This window comes from Eptesicus fuscus, chromosome 13, assembly GCF_027574615.1.
Source record: "Eptesicus fuscus isolate TK198812 chromosome 13, DD_ASM_mEF_20220401, whole genome shotgun sequence".
Taxonomy (NCBI): Eukaryota; Metazoa; Chordata; class Mammalia; order Chiroptera; family Vespertilionidae; genus Eptesicus; species Eptesicus fuscus.
Window position 1 is genome coordinate 54,252,694 of NC_072485.1, and position 14,848 is coordinate 54,267,541.

At 52.7% G+C, this 14,848-nt stretch overlaps 2 protein-coding genes and 1 long non-coding RNA gene across 3 annotated transcripts in view; 1 reads left to right on the forward strand and 2 right to left on the reverse strand.

The window, feature by feature from the left end:
• Positions 1-3,671, forward strand: part of KCNC1 (potassium voltage-gated channel subfamily C member 1) — a 39,657-nt gene extending 35,986 nt beyond the window's left edge. The window contains exons 3-4 of the mRNA XM_008149005.3: positions 1,410-1,598; positions 3,607-3,671. Of these exons, the coding sequence (XP_008147227.1) occupies positions 1,410-1,598; positions 3,607-3,671 (254 nt within the window). The remainder of the gene's footprint in view (positions 1-1,409; positions 1,599-3,606) is intronic.
• A 380-nt stretch (positions 3,672-4,051) lies between these two features.
• On the reverse strand, positions 4,052-8,243 carry LOC129151101 (uncharacterized). The gene is made up of 3 exons (XR_008557901.1): positions 8,184-8,243; positions 6,858-6,987; positions 4,052-5,150 (listed from the first exon to the last, which is right to left on the reverse strand). It is a non-coding gene; the product is annotated as an uncharacterized LOC129151101 (long non-coding RNA).
• Positions 8,244-9,350: 1,107 nt separating this feature from the next.
• The window catches only part of SERGEF (secretion regulating guanine nucleotide exchange factor), a 190,662-nt gene continuing 185,164 nt past the window's right edge, over positions 9,351-14,848 (reverse strand). The window contains 2 exon segments of the mRNA XM_008149053.3: positions 9,351-9,452; positions 9,455-9,667. Coding sequence (XP_008147275.2) covers positions 9,361-9,452; positions 9,455-9,667 — 305 coding nt within the window. The 3' untranslated portion in view covers positions 9,351-9,360.

The following is a 14,848-nucleotide window of genomic DNA, read 5'->3' on the forward strand; positions in this document are numbered from 1 at the left end:
CCCGCGGAAGAGGATCACCTCTGCGTGTAGTGACATGATGTGAACAGGGTCAAATCGGGAGGAGACCGTCTCCAGCTTCCCCCCCTCTAGTCTTTCCAAGAGCCTCCCCTCCTGTGGTCCACTCACAGTGGGGGCTGTCTTCCCTGGAGGCTCTCACCCTAGAGGACGTCTTTGAGAAAGCCAGGGTGCCCACTGTGGGGACTGGGTGGGCCCCGCCCTGGCCAGGAAGATTCTGCTTTGAGAGCCGAGAGCGTGGGGCAGGCTCAGTCCCCAGGATGGTGGGCGGGGCAGAGGCCAGACAGCGCTACCTCCGCCAGCTCCAGAGGTGTCCATGGCGAGGCTCCTGGACTTGGGAGAGGGTGCGCTCCCTACTCTGGCCACACTTTGCCCTCCCCCCGAAGTGTGCCCCCCAGACTTCCTCCCAGGTTCCTTCTCAGGCTACCACAGAGGCCAAGACTCGTCTTCCCACCTGAGTCCATCAGCTGCTGTTGTCTTGACACATCCATTTGCTCTGCTTTTCGGGGGATGCTGCTGAGAGGAGACAGAGGAATGGGAGCCCCTCCCGATTCATGGCCGCTGTCACTGCCTCATGCAAACATCCCTGTCGTGCCTGTGCGAGCTGACCGGGCCTGCTTGGTGTGGAGCGCAGTGGACGCCACTGGCTTGGTCTGTGTGGGCCTCAGAGCGGACTGAAGTCTAAGTCTTTGTGGAGGGTGGAGCGGATTGACTGGTCAGATTGGGACAAAGGAGGCTGTGTGGCCAAGCCTAGTCTGCATGGGGGGCAGGGCATACAGAGTGACCAGGTTAGATTCATACTGGGCTGGAGGGGGGCGGGCAGGGTATGTGATCAGATAGGATGTGCGTGGTGGGCAGCGTGAAGTGAGTGAGCAGATGGGATCCAAATGGGGACTGAGGTAGAGGTGATGGATGGGGTCTGGATGGGGCTAGGGAAGCTTGAGCTGGATAAGGACGGGAGGCCGCTAAGCTCTGGTCCGCAGCAGAGGGGTCAGAAAAGGCTGCCTCTCTGGACTGCCGTGTTTCAGCATGTCTGTCTGTCTTCTCCCTGAGCTCTGTGTCTGGCCCTCTCTCCATGTCCGCATCCACACCATCTGTCTCACCGGCCCAGCCTTGGGCCCTGGGCCCAGCCCCCAGCACCGCGCTTGCTGGGCCCGCCAACTCATCTTTTTGCAAACTTTGAGCGAACCCAGGAGCCCCTCCTTCGCAGCAGCGTGGGCAGCCCCGCAGGCTGCCCGAATGAGCCGGAACCCCAGCCTCGTGCCTCCCTCCACGGCCCCTCACTCTTCGGTTCTCAGGGATGGGCTGCCCTTTGCCAATGCCCCACCTCCGGCCTGTCCCCCCCCACTAAACAGTTTTCAGTGTCTCAATAGCTTCTGCTTATATGTTTGAAGATTCCAAACTGAATGGGGAGGTGGCGAAGGCCGCGCTGGCGAACGAAGACTGCCCCCACATAGACCAGGCCCTCACTCCCGATGAGGGCCTGCCCTTTACGCGCTCGGGCACCCGCGAGAGATACGGACCCTGCTTCCTCTTATCAACTGGGGAGTACACGTGCCCACCCGGTGGAGGAATGAGAAAGGGTATGTAGAGGAGGCCGGGGCACTGCATCAACCGGGCCGCCTCACCTCCCGCTCCTGCAGATGGGTGGGCGGGGTGGCGGGCGAGGGGCGCTGAGGGGCAGGCAGGCACACTGATGGGGGGCAGGGAGCAGAAGGAGCCCCCAGGGTCGGCCCCTCGGGATCTGACTTCCTCTCTCCTAAGTGGGATGTAGGCTGGCAGCGAGAACCTGAGGTCCAGGCAGCTGTGGTTTGGAATTAAAGATCAGTAGGTAAGGGATAGGAAGGGCTCGGGGACAGGCTGGCTGACTACGGGCCATGACCCTAAAAGCAGAGGGGTACCCAGGGGTGCTGGGAGGAGCCTCGACTGCTCCAGGCTACTCTGGCAGGCAGGTCAGACCCAAAAGGCAGAGTGACCTTCCCATCTAGCGGTTGAGGAGGGCAATGGGATGGGCCCGGCCTGGCCAGGACCCTGTGGCCTTAGCCACCCAAGATCCATGTTCTGGAAGAGGCATCCTTTAAAGAGAATCCACAGACCGTTGGGAGGGGAACCATGAAGAAAAAGGTGGCTTCAGGCCTTGGGGTTCCTTCTCAGGCTTGGGGTTGAAGCCAGTGTCCTTGCAGTCAGAATACTGCTAGTGACAGAGAATTTGCCAAGAGAAGGTTGTTAACATGGGACTCTGTGCAGCCCCTTCCATCCCCAACCCCGATTAGCCAGGCCCCGGGTGTGGTCAGCGCCCCCTTGTGGTTGGTGAAGGCTGAGCCCCGCGGAGGCCTCTGCTCAAGGACTCCTTCTACCCGACCCTTATCTTAGGCTGACACCTGGGGAAAAGCTTGATTGAGCATGGGCTGGAGAGAGGTTGGGGCGGGAGCCCAGAGCACCCTAGCTCCAGGCTCCAGGCAGCGGCCCAGGGCCCAGAAGGCGGAGAAAGCCATCCTCAGCCCAGCGGACTGGCTGGCAGCTCGTGCCTGTCTGGGAGAACCTCACGCTCACTCACGTGGGATGCATGCTGACCAGGGTGAGAAGGCTGGGCCGCAGCGATAGTTGGCTTTTTAGAGCAACAGTTGCTGTAGCCTGTGGCCATTCGCAAGTGCTCCAGTATTCGAAGTGGTTCCACAATACACAGGGAGAAAAGGCAGAAATCGAAATAAAGGGTGACCCCAGACGAGGGGAGGCAGCCCACGTGGAGATGGGAAGTGCTCTTGGTCACTGGTGCTTAGTGTGCCCACCTGATCCAGGCTGGTCCCTGCTTCCCTGCCCTGCCTGGAGGTCCCCTGGACCCCAGCGCGGCACAGCGCTCCCCGCATGGTGCTGCATGGCGGAGGGCTGCCGGCCTGGGTGGGGGGGGGGGTGGGGGGGGAGGCGGCCCATCCTTGGCACCTTCCATGGATAGGCCCAATGCAGCTGGCTTTTCCCCCCTGGGGAGGCTCTAGAATGCAGGAGCAGGGGCAGGCCGGGGAGTGAGGGGGAAGCAGGTACCGTCCCAGGGGCTGTGCTCTGCCTGGTAAGGTCTTATGGGCTGCCCGCCTCCTCCACCCTGAGTGCTGGACCCATCTGTGTGGCCTAGGACAGCAGAAAGGAGAGTCCCTTTGCTGCGCTTCCAGCAGCCCGGGGAGGGTGGGGCAGAGGGAGCCCTCTCTCCCTGTACCCACCCCAATCCCACAGAGGCCTGGGTGCCAGAGTCTTTGGGAGGCGCCAAGGGTGGAGTGCCCCCACCCACACCCACCCAGCCCTGCTCTCGTGGAGTCAGGACAGCGGCCAAGGACTTGATTTCTCAGGATGATTCCAGGCCATAAGCCATGTGCAGAGTAAGAGAGGAGTTAGGGACTCTCCCCGGTCCCCAGGAGGGAGAGGAAGAGGCGTGCTGGGCTGGCTCACTGCATGGGAAAACCAAGCCAGCTGGAGAAGAACCTGCCTGCCTCTGCATGCGGCTGTTCTGTCTTTCCTCCTCCTCCTTAAAAACTAAGTACCAAGCGGGATGGGAGAGCCAAGAAGAGACGCTCAAGTGTTAATTGTATTCTTTACATACAGATCTTTGCAAAGAAAGCCCTGTCATTGCTAAGTATATGCCGACAGAGGCTGTGAGAGTGACTTGACCAGGCGGCTTGGCCCAGGACACTGGTGGCTATTAAGCATCTGGGTGGACCTGCAGCCCCTCCTCACCCTCGGACAGAGTAAATGCACGCCATGCAGGTTTGCCGGACGAGTCCGAGTGGCCCAGGCATTGTACTAGGACGGACGTAGCTTTTTCTACGGCCAAATGGTAACTGACCGTAGAGAATTTCTTTTCCTTCTTTTCATTTTTTGAAAATTTTATTTTATTGGGGGAGGGGGGGGTGGAGGGGTTCCTTAGCATGACTTGCATGAAGTAAAATAGAAAACCCAGCAAGCCAAACCCACCCACCCCCTGCAACTGTGTGATGACCCTAAACAACAACAACGAAGAAAAGAAAAACACAGAAGTCCTCTATTTTCTTTCAAAGCTCTTTACTTTTACACTCGTTGGAGCCAGACTGTAAGGGCGTTCGGTAGAAACCTGTACATTTCTGGGGAGGAGGGAGGGGAGGACGGGAACACATTGCTTCCCTTTTTTGTACATGAGATCGAGAGAAAGGGTTCCCGAAAGGGCAGTCGGTCAGTCATCCATCGGTCATATTGACCTCACCTTCATAATCATCTCTCACGTGGAAACTGAGAACTTTGCTCCAAATAGAAGTGTGGAAACTCGCACTGCCGCCTTCTTCCCTGTCTGGCATGCTTGTGACCCCGCGGACGTCGCCCGAGACCCCTGGCAGCGGCTAGTCTAGGTCGATTCTATCATCTCTTCCGGTGTGTAGATCCAGCGTGACCAACTTTCATAACAAATCGTTCATAGTAAATAACCAACATCGTATGGATTTCCCACGTGTCTCTTTAGAGCACCGAAAGATCAGGACCACGGGAGGGGCGGCCCTCCTCCTTAACTAAGGCACAACCTGGCATTGTATGCACTTTAGTACTTCAGAGTAAAAACTGCATGCCCAATGTTATGCAAAGCGATTCTAGCATGAAATAAATTTTGTATCATGGTTTCTGTATAGTCTAAAGCAGATTTGTTTTCCTGAAGCAATGGGAGGTTTGCAGAGACACACGTCTGCATCTCGAATAAATATAGTATTTTCCCAAAAGACACAGAGGACAGTAACTTGGCTTTGGTCTGATTCTAAAATTAGTGGCGGGGGGGTGGGGGGTGGGGAAGAATGATATTTTTGAAAAACACATGCTTGAGTTGAAAAAAAGAAATGCAACGTCTCGAGCTCTGGCTGCAGCTCGCAACATTTCCTGGAAAGAGAGCAATGCTGCTTTAGCTCAACACCCTCCCTCCCCGGGCCCTGGCCCTCCATAATAAAACGCTGACTTTCGAGATGAAGCACGGATCTGGGTTTTTATTGCCTCAGTCTGGGTGCCTTACCCTGCTGGCCCAGTCTGGTGGAGCATCCTATGCATACCCCTCCCTCAGCCTGGAGGTGTCTTGGAAGAGAGCGGAGCCCTCTCTTAGGGATCTTGATTTGCTTGGGTTGTTCACTTGGTTTTGGCTGAGGATAGAGTGGGGGGATAGGGTTTCAATTCTTTTCCCAGCAATTAGGGAACTCAGGAACGCTCAGGTGGAAAAGTTCCTAGCAGTCATGGTAGTCAACCTCTGACTACCATGGGGAGTGATCTGCCCAGGGTCACAAACAAGTGGGTGTCAGTCTCCCCTTGATTTCAGTTCCCTAGACATCTCCCAGCCTGAACCTGAGCCAACAATCACATGAGGTGGGGCCCAGTTTTTATCTAAGTTTTTCATTCCCTCTAAGCATTTGCTTCAACTCCCTGGTGCCCTGTGAGGCCTGGGAACCAAGGGCTGGGGGTCGGTGGGGTGGTGAGGACAGTAAGGCCTCTGCCCAGGGCTCCTGCAGCCAAAGGACTGGCAGGTCTACCCTGTGTGTGGAACAGCCATTCATAAGCATCAGGGCGGAGAAGCCAAGCAGCCTCGGCTGCTGCAGGTCTGGTCACAGGCCCTCTAGCTGGGCTCCCCTTGGAGGAAGTGCCTCTGGTGGACTCAGGTGGACTCAACACAAAGCCACTTGGAATGTGGGTTTTCAGGGACAAGGTAGCTAATGGGGAAAGGAGATCAACATACACTGAGCATCTGCTATGTGTGGGGCATCTGAGAAACTTGTCCGATGAGAGCCCACAGTAATTCAACATGCCCATTGTAGAGGCAAGAGAACAAGGCACAGAGTAACTGGCCCAGAGCCACACAGCCAATGAATGATGAAGCCACATGTGGTCGGACTCCAGAGCTTGGGAATTGATAGGAACGCTAGAGTTGCTAGTCCCAAATCCCAGGACCCTCGGGACCTGGCCTCCCGCCCTCCTTCAGGAAGTGCCATGGGTGTGACCGAGAGGCCACTTCACAAGCTCCGAGCTTCCCACACACATCTGACCACCTCACTCCCCTGCTTAGACACCCTGTTGCCCTAAGAATGCAGTTGGCTACCTTAAATTGGCTACCAAGGCCTCCTCTCCCAGCTCCCACTCGCCTCATGCTCCAGTCACTCTGACACTCTGAACTTGCAGCCGGTACTCCTATGCATTATAGGATCTGGAACTCCCTCCCTCCAGCCCTCACCAGCACTTCCCAATCACGGGCTAAATCCCGATTTCCATTGATCACTAAGTGACCTCACTCAGAAGCAGTAGGTGTGCGGGGCCTGGGAGAGGGCTTTATTCTGAGCTCCAGGCCTGGATTCACCGTTCCCAAGCACAGACTCAAGCACTTTTGTCCTGATGGCCCACTGGGACCAAAGGTGGTGGGTGTGTCAAGATGGGGTACCTGCCCTCAGGAGGGGGAGTGTGTGTGGCAGGTTAGGAGGTGAACACCCCACTAACCATCATTCCGAGGCAAGACCCAAGACCTGTGAGCACACAACGGGGTCCCGCCTCTTCATTTTCCTTTCCTCCTCTCACATGGAGGAGTGTGAGGACTAATTTACTCAGTCTATCAGGGGAAAAATATAATTTCTAACAATGAATGGGTATTTTCTCACATTGACTCCTGTGGTTCATTAGCTAACCAGGTGGATGATATTGACATGGCCTGTGAAATGGTTATGTCATCCACAGCACAGTCATCAAACATTTGTAAGAAATAAGAACAGAAGATGGATGGGTGGGGATGAGGGGGTCATAGCTCCCACTGTCTTAACCTGCCCACTCCATGGTGACCCTAAAGGCGTAGGGACAAGTTCATCACTGACATTTGATGGGCACTTCCTCTGTAGCAGGACCCGTCCTCGGAGAAAGGATTCCAGAATCCATCTACACCTGGTCCTGGCCCTTGAAGAGCTCGGGCTCTCTTAGGAAGGATGGGCTTGAACATCTACAGGTCTGAGAAAGAACAACAGGGATCAGAGGGTTCAGAAAATAATCTGGGAGACACTGTCAACAGCCCCTCACACCCTCCACCCCCGGAGTGCTCAGTCACCCACCAGATCCAGCCCATGGACCACCTTAAAGAAGGCCTGTCTGCTGCTATCAGGAGGGGGGAGATATCGGAACTGGCGGTGATGGGACAGTCTGTGGTGCCATTCATCCTTCCATGTGGACTAACTGCCCTGCGTGCTTCAAAGAGGGTCTGACTCGGGCTCTGAGCGAGGGGCTGAGGCTCAGGCCGCTGCATCACCTGACCCTGTTTCAGGCTGGGAAGGTGCCCCGAAGCACTTTCTTGTGCCCACAGGCCTCAGAGGAGGCATTAGGCTCAGCCTCAGAGGACATGGGACTGGGTTTCTTCCAGCAGGTGCTGAAAGAGGTAGGGGGAACTCACACTGCCACGCTATGAGAGGCTGTGGCGGTTCGTGGAAACCCTGTCTCGGAGGTATGGACCTAAGCACCATCCCATGTGGGACGGCCCCCTGGCCTGTGTGTCAGATGCAGACAACGCAGCCTGTGGGGGTTGGCCAGGAATGGTGTGCTGGCTCCAGTATGGACCACCAATCATGTCACCTCTGAGGGCTTGGTCACCTGGGAAAGACCAGCTTAGAGTGCACAGCGATGTCCTTCCTCCCATTCCAGAAGCGCTTGGGGCCCCACTGGCCTCACTGGCTCCAGGAGATGGGGGACAAGGACTTTGCTGGCCCGGGCAGCAATGTTTCCAGGTACAGTACTGGGAGCAGGGCTCCGTGCATTGGTGCTCAAGGCCAGCCAATGGTGTGGGTAGCCTGTAGGTTCAGGCCTGGGGGGCCGCAGGATTGTCCTCATCCCCGCTCTCCTGAGCTGACCCACTCTTGTCCTAGGGCTACCTCTATCTGCCTCCCCTTGTCTAGGCCCTGAATGGGTCACCTCCCAATCAGGACCCAGGGCCAGGAGTAAGGTCTATGGTCTTGAGATGATAACTTCCCCTTTTTAAGCCTTTGTTTCTCCACATGAACAATGAAAATATTGGATAACATCAGTGGTTTTCAACTTTTCTCAAGGACTTTCTCAAGGACTCCTTGTCAAGTGAAATCTTACATGAAGTCTACTTAATATATAATATAGATTAAAATAAAGCTGCTGTGAATCAGGTGGAGGGTGGGGACCCGGACCTCTGTCCACTTGGCCTTCCTTTAGCAATAGCCCACCAGGTGGCCACTGAGTTCTCAGGAGGCTCCTAGAGCTCTAAAGAATCCGTGTGAGGCCATGAGGCTCGATCATTCAGATCCTCCTGCTTTGATGTCCTGGGATGCTGTAACTTCCTAACGCCATCGGGGCCTAGCGCTCACGGGCCCAACCCTCTCCTGAGTCACGAAGGGAAGGCAGCGTGGGATGCGCACAGGCCCGGCTGGCTAGCTGGGGCCGCTGCCACTAAGTCCCCCAGGGAAAGCTGCTTTCTGAAACCCTCTGGCCAAAGGCTGCCAGTGACAGCAAAGAGAGAGGAACTCTGTCCCCAGAGTCATAGTTGCCACCAGCAAGCCCGTGGCCCAGGTCTGGCCCATCCCCATTTCACTTGAGGGCCTCTTCCTGCAGAGGTTCGGGCCTGGGGGCAGGTGGGGGCAGGGTCTTGATGTTGCTGTCCCTGCAGACCCCCTTCCATGCTGTGGCCTGGCCCCCACCTGAAACTACAGAGCTTGGCAACAGTAGCACACAGACTAGCTCCAGAGCCCCGCCTGGCTCAGATGAAGTCACCCGTCTTCTGAGAGCTTCAGAATGGTGAGTTCTAGATTCTAGATTCTGTCTGCCCCAGGTCGTCCCAGAAGTCTTGTCTCCTCCTCCACTTACTCATCTCCACTTCCTTCCCCCACTCCAGAGCCTTCCTCCCTTGGTCCTAGTCATCAAGACAAGAACCTCTTCCTGCCCAGGTATCCACCCACCTGATCAAGGTGCCTGGATATCCTTGAACCAAAAGCTACACGCTCTAGGCCCTGAGGATGAAACCCAGGAGAGGCTGCTCTAAGCATGACTAGGAACCCTCGGTCTCGCTGAATCAAAGGCTGCTGGACCGGAACCACCATAGGGGATGGGCCTGGTTTCTGTCCCTACAAGGTAGGGAGGACCTGGAGCTTTCCTGAGGCTTCCCACGTCCAGTGGCAAGGACCTAACTAACCCTCATTCTCCTCTGCTGGGTGGAGAGGATGTGTGTCCCTGAGCCCAGACACCGGGCAGGCAGCCTCCCATCATTCCGGCCGTGGTCAGCCCAGCCATAGTGCCTCCTGAGCCCTCCTGGCCAAACCCACAACCTGAGAGCAATTCCCCAGGAGACTTGGAGTGGGGACAGACGCTTTATTAAAGGGTCTCTGTCACAAGCCCCCCATCTCTGCACCTGTCAGGTTGGCTTTGGGTAGACGGTCCTGGTTGTCTTTCCTTCCAGTTTCTTTGTCCGTGGCTTCCTGAGATTTGGCGTCCTCGCTGGCATCTGGGGAAGGAAGGGCTGGCAGCTGGCAGAGGGCCAGGGAGTGGCCAGCCCCACAGCCCACAAGGATTCCTGGTGACGACCGCAGAGCCTGCACCGGCTTCGGGGCCTGGACGTCGGCTTCGCTGCCGTCCCCGCACATGCCGTGCTCGTTCCAGCCCCAGGAGTAGCACGCCCCGCCTGTGAGGGAGAGGAGAGGAGATGCTGGAGAAGCTGTTTGGGTTTTGAACAAGGGGCTGGAGCACGCCCCTGGGGCACAGGCATCATCATAACCCCAGTTTACACGTGAAGAAACCAACGCTCAGTGACCCCGGTGGCGTGCTCACTGTCCCTGATCCCACTCGCACCAACCCACATGTGCTCCAAACCTGGCTTTCCCCTTTGGCCCTGCCCTCAGAGTCACTCCCCAACAAATGACCTAAGACCCGAAAATGCTGTCTCCAAACATATCTCAAATCCTCCACGTCTCTCCCTCTCCACTGCCACCTGCAAACCCAATGCCATTCTCTCTAATGGGGCTGCTCAGCATCCACTCGGGTCTTCAAAGGCCATCCAGGGGACCTCTGGGCCTGCGAACCTAATCCTGTGACGACTGCTCACACCCTCCCATGACTTCCCACCTTAAAGACCTTTCCTTGGCCTGGACTATCTTGCTGGCCTCCCCTTGTACAGCTCCACCCCTACCCTCCACATACCAGAACCCCACCTTCTTACAGTTCCTTTAATATGCCCTGTGGGGCCTTCCTTTCTAAGTCCTAGCTTTACTGGGCTCCTGACCTCCTCCTCATCCTTTGGATTCCAGTTGAAGTGTTGCTCAGAGGCCAGATTCCCCGGCTGCCCAATCCGACTGCGATTCCCGTTACTGCCCTTGTACTCTGCCAGCCCAGTACGGGGAGAGATGCCGTGCGTAGAGTGGTGATGTGTTCACTGTGCCCTCCCACTAGATCGTCGGCTCACTGCTGTCTCTAGCACAGTGCCTGGTACACAGTTGGTACCCAGTAAGGGTTTGTTGACTAGATAAGAGATTGAATGAACGAGGAGCCACACTGCAAGAAAGCATCAGAGCCGGCACGCAAGCACAGGTCTCTCCAACAGCCCGTCAGCTCCCACCCACCACAGCACCACTTCCTAGGGTTTGGACACGTTCCTAGGGCCTAAACTCACATTTTTCTGTAGCTGTTTAACATTTTTTCTGGATATAAAAGTAATACATTTTCATGGAAAAATGGAAAATATGGATGAGTGTAAAGAAAAGCAGACTTCTAGAATTTTGCCCGCTACTACAAATATTTTAAGACATCTCTTTCAAACGTTCATATATGAAATTTGTAAGTATTTGTATATATTTTGTCCTGTTTTTACCCCTTAACATTTTTCCATGGAATTCAAATTATTCAAAAAGTAAATTAAAAACAATTTGTTTGAAATTTTAAAATAGCTCAATATGCAAAAAGGTACAAAAAATAATTAACAGAAAAACACAATATCCCCATCAGCTTTAAAACATTAGTTAACATTTTGCCATATGTGCTTCAACCCGTCCTTTAAAAAAGAAAAATCAAGCTGGTATACAATATTTGCATGCTTCTTTGATGTTTTTCTACATATATATTCTTAAATACTATGTAATATTTTTAGTTTGTTTATAGGATCATGCAAATACGTATCATTTTTACAACTTACTCTACACAGCATTGTTTTTGAAATTTATCTGAGCTGATAGTTATGGATCTGGTTCATTTATTTTAACTTGTGTAGTATCCAATTATGTATAAATCACATTTTGCTTATTGATTTCCCTTTCCTTATCCATTTTCAATTATTTAATGATAATAATTGTTGCTATTTTATCAGACAATATAATATACTAGAGGCCCGGTGCATGGGATTCGTGCACTGGTGGGGGGTGTGACCTGCAGGGATCGGCCGCTGTGGGAGCGCTGCTCATCCAGGTCAGCCAAGCGGCTGTGGACCCGCCCTCTGAGCCGCTGCTCCCTGGTCCAGCATCTTCTGTGGAGTCGGAGCACTCGCCTCTCCAGGGGACCCAGTCGGGCCGAGCCCAGGGACAATAGCATTGAGAGGCAGCGGAGTAGGCCTCAGTCCCAGCCTCCATGGTCAGCTCTGCGAGCCTCGCAGTGGCACTGCGCAGCCTCCAGGCCTCTCGAGGAGGACGTCTGCAGGGAGCAAGGAGGAGGAGCCTGGGGCGAGGAGGCAACAATCGCAGCCTGGGTTCCTGCCCGTCGGCCCGGGGTTCGCAGCAGGAGCAGCCACTCATCCCGGTCAGCTGAGCGGCGCTCCCACTGTGGTAGCACACTGACCACCAGGGGGCAGCTTGTGCATTGAGCATCTGCCCCCTGGTGGCCAGTGCGTGTCATAGCGACTGGTCGACCAGTCGTTCTGCTCATTCCACCATTGGGTCGCTGGGCTTTTATTATATAGGATATTATAGTACAACAATACTAATATTGTTACTATTATAAACAGCACTGCAATGAACATCCCTGAACATGTCTTCTTATACAAATGGGTGTTTGTGTGGGGCTGATCCCTAGAAGTGAGTGTGGTGGGATCACATCAAATCTAACTAGCTCTCCACAGAGGCTGCAGTTTTGTACAGTCCCATCAGCAATGGATATGAATGTTTCCCTCTGTCTTTGCCTTTAGACTCTCGCTATTCTGGTAAGTATATTTAATTCATGTGCATTTCCCTGACTACCAGTGAGATGCACATCACTTTATGTTCATTAGCCCTAAGTTGCCTTGTCTATGAATTGCCTGTATCCATTCTTTGCCTGTTTTGCCCTTTAGTTGTTTGCCTTTTTCTTACTGATTTGTAAGTTTTCTTTGTGTATCTTTTATTTGTATAATTATTTGTTGTTAAATGTATTGCAGAAGTGTGTGGTGTGTCTCTTCACTTTGTTTATGGTGTCTTTTGTTGCACTGATTTATTTAAAATGACTGCCTAATTGTCCATTATGGAGGCTAAACAATTTCCTTAACCTGTATTCTATTGTCAGATAAGTAGGTTGTTTCTAAGTTTTCATTATTCTGTATAACATTCTTATGCATGAATCTTTGTCTATCTCTCTAATTATTTTCTCAAATTAGACTCTTACAATGGGAATTCCTGGCCAAAGGGCATGGGCATTTTCAGGATTCCTGAGAACTCTTCTGAGTACCACTAGAAGACTTTTCAGAAAGGCCACTTGCTATACCTGGAGCAACCTGGAGGAATCTGTTTCACTCTAGCACTGCCAGTACTGATGAGTTATCCCAGTGTTTAAGAATCTTTCCTAATTTGAAAGTAACAATAGTATCTCATTCTTTTAACTTGTATATTTTATTACCATTGAAATTGAAAATTCTTATGTTTTCTCAGGTATTTGTATTTCCTCTTTTGTGTATTGTCTGCCTGGCATCTTTTTCCCGTTTAGTATAGAAAAGTTTAAGTGCTCAGACCTCAGAGTCAGATGGCCTGGGTTCAAATCCCAACTCCTCTATTTATTAGCTGAGCATCCCTGGGCAAGTTATTTAGCTTCTCTGTGCCTCAGTTACCTTATCTGTTAAATGGGGATAATGATAGCATCTTTATCATAAAGTTGTTCACGAGGATTAAATGAGTAAGTATGTGTAAAACAGAATGGTCCCTGGCACATGGTATCATATAAATATTTGCTACTGTTGCTGTCATTAAGAGTCTTGTTGTTTTAAATATTTTTAAAGAATATTAATTTTTTCTCAGTCATATCTGGCATAAATATTTTTTTCAGTTTGACTTAAAATTTTGTTTTGGGTCTTGATATAAAACATAAGTTTTATGGTTCTAAGTATTAAAATTTATTGATCTTTTGTAATTTCTTCCATTGTTTGTAAGAATTGAAAGCCTGTCCGTATCTAGATCAGAAAATAACTTTTTTGATGTTTCAATGATTTCAATTTTGTACTCTTTTTTAAAAAAAATTGATTTCATAGAGAGGAAGGGAAAGGGAGAGAGAGAAAGAAACATCAATGATAAGAGAGAACCAGAGAATCATCAATTGGCTGCCTCCTACACGCCCCACACTGGGGATCAAGCCTGTAACCCAGGCATGTGCTCTGACCAGCAATCGAACCATGACCTCCTGGTTCATAGGCTGATGCTCAACCACTGGGCACACTGGCCAGGCTCAATTTTGTACTCTTTACATCTCACTCATTATCCACTAAAACCCTGTTTTATAGACCACTCTTTCAATAGAGGGAGGCGGACTGGCCCAGGGTTCCCCTTCCCCCTACCCTTTCCCCAATGGGAAGGCAATACTTGACCAAAAGCTTGGGTTTGGGGAACACAGATGCCTGCCTGTTGGGCCCCCAAGTGAGACGTGCACGCAGAGAGGATGCACCCCAGGCAGCAGCTCCTGCGGTGAAGCGGGATATCAGCCAGGCTGAGCTGAGGTGGGAGAGTGCAAGAGGCTTGGTACCTTCAGACCAAGCCTGGCACCTGGTGTGGGCCTGGTGCCCAGCCCTGGTGAGTGGCACCAGCTGACAGTCAGCGGGAATGGGAGTAGGAGGAAGGCAGAGCTGACCTACCAGCAGGACTGGGCACAATGGGCAGCTGGCAGGTCCCTCTCCTCCTGCCAAAGGAAACACGCTCTGAGGAAGCCGCGCTCCGGGCCGGGGTAGCCGAGGCCTTGGGCCAGGGCTTTCATGCCCACTGGGTCTAGAGGCCTGGCAGAACCCCAGAAATATCTGCCCCCAATACTTCCGAAGAAGCTCACTTGAGGTTAGGTACTTTATAGTCTCTGTCTCCTTTAATTCCAACAGCCCTATGAGGCAGCCGTGTTTTATAGATTGTTCTCATTACATAGATGAGGAAACGGAGGCCTAGGACCTCTGAGGCAGTTACGGCCACAGAATCTGTACTGAACTTTGTGTGTTTTATATCAGGGCTTCCAAAATAGTCTATAAAGGCAGACAACAAATATTTCAGGTCTGAGGGCCTCATTTGGTTCCTGTCGCATGTTCTTCTTCATTATTATAACCCTTTAAAAATGATTCTAAGCTCACAAGGCCATATGAAACAGGCCACGGGACAGATTTGGCCAGTGGCTCCTACTCTGCTGGCCCCTGGTCTATATGTGATATATTTACCTCGGGCTGTGCTTGCTGTCCTGGATCTTACATCCACACACAGCTGTGTCATACTGGTACTGAGGTCCCCACTGGCCTCAGAGGGTTGCCAGGAGGACTGCATGAGAGCTGGTTATATATATAAATAAAATGCCCAGCACAGCGCCTGACACATAGTGACAGCTCATGCCCACATAGGAGGCAGGCCACGGGGAGAGAGGAACAAGGCAGAGAGGAGAGGGAGGGGCACCG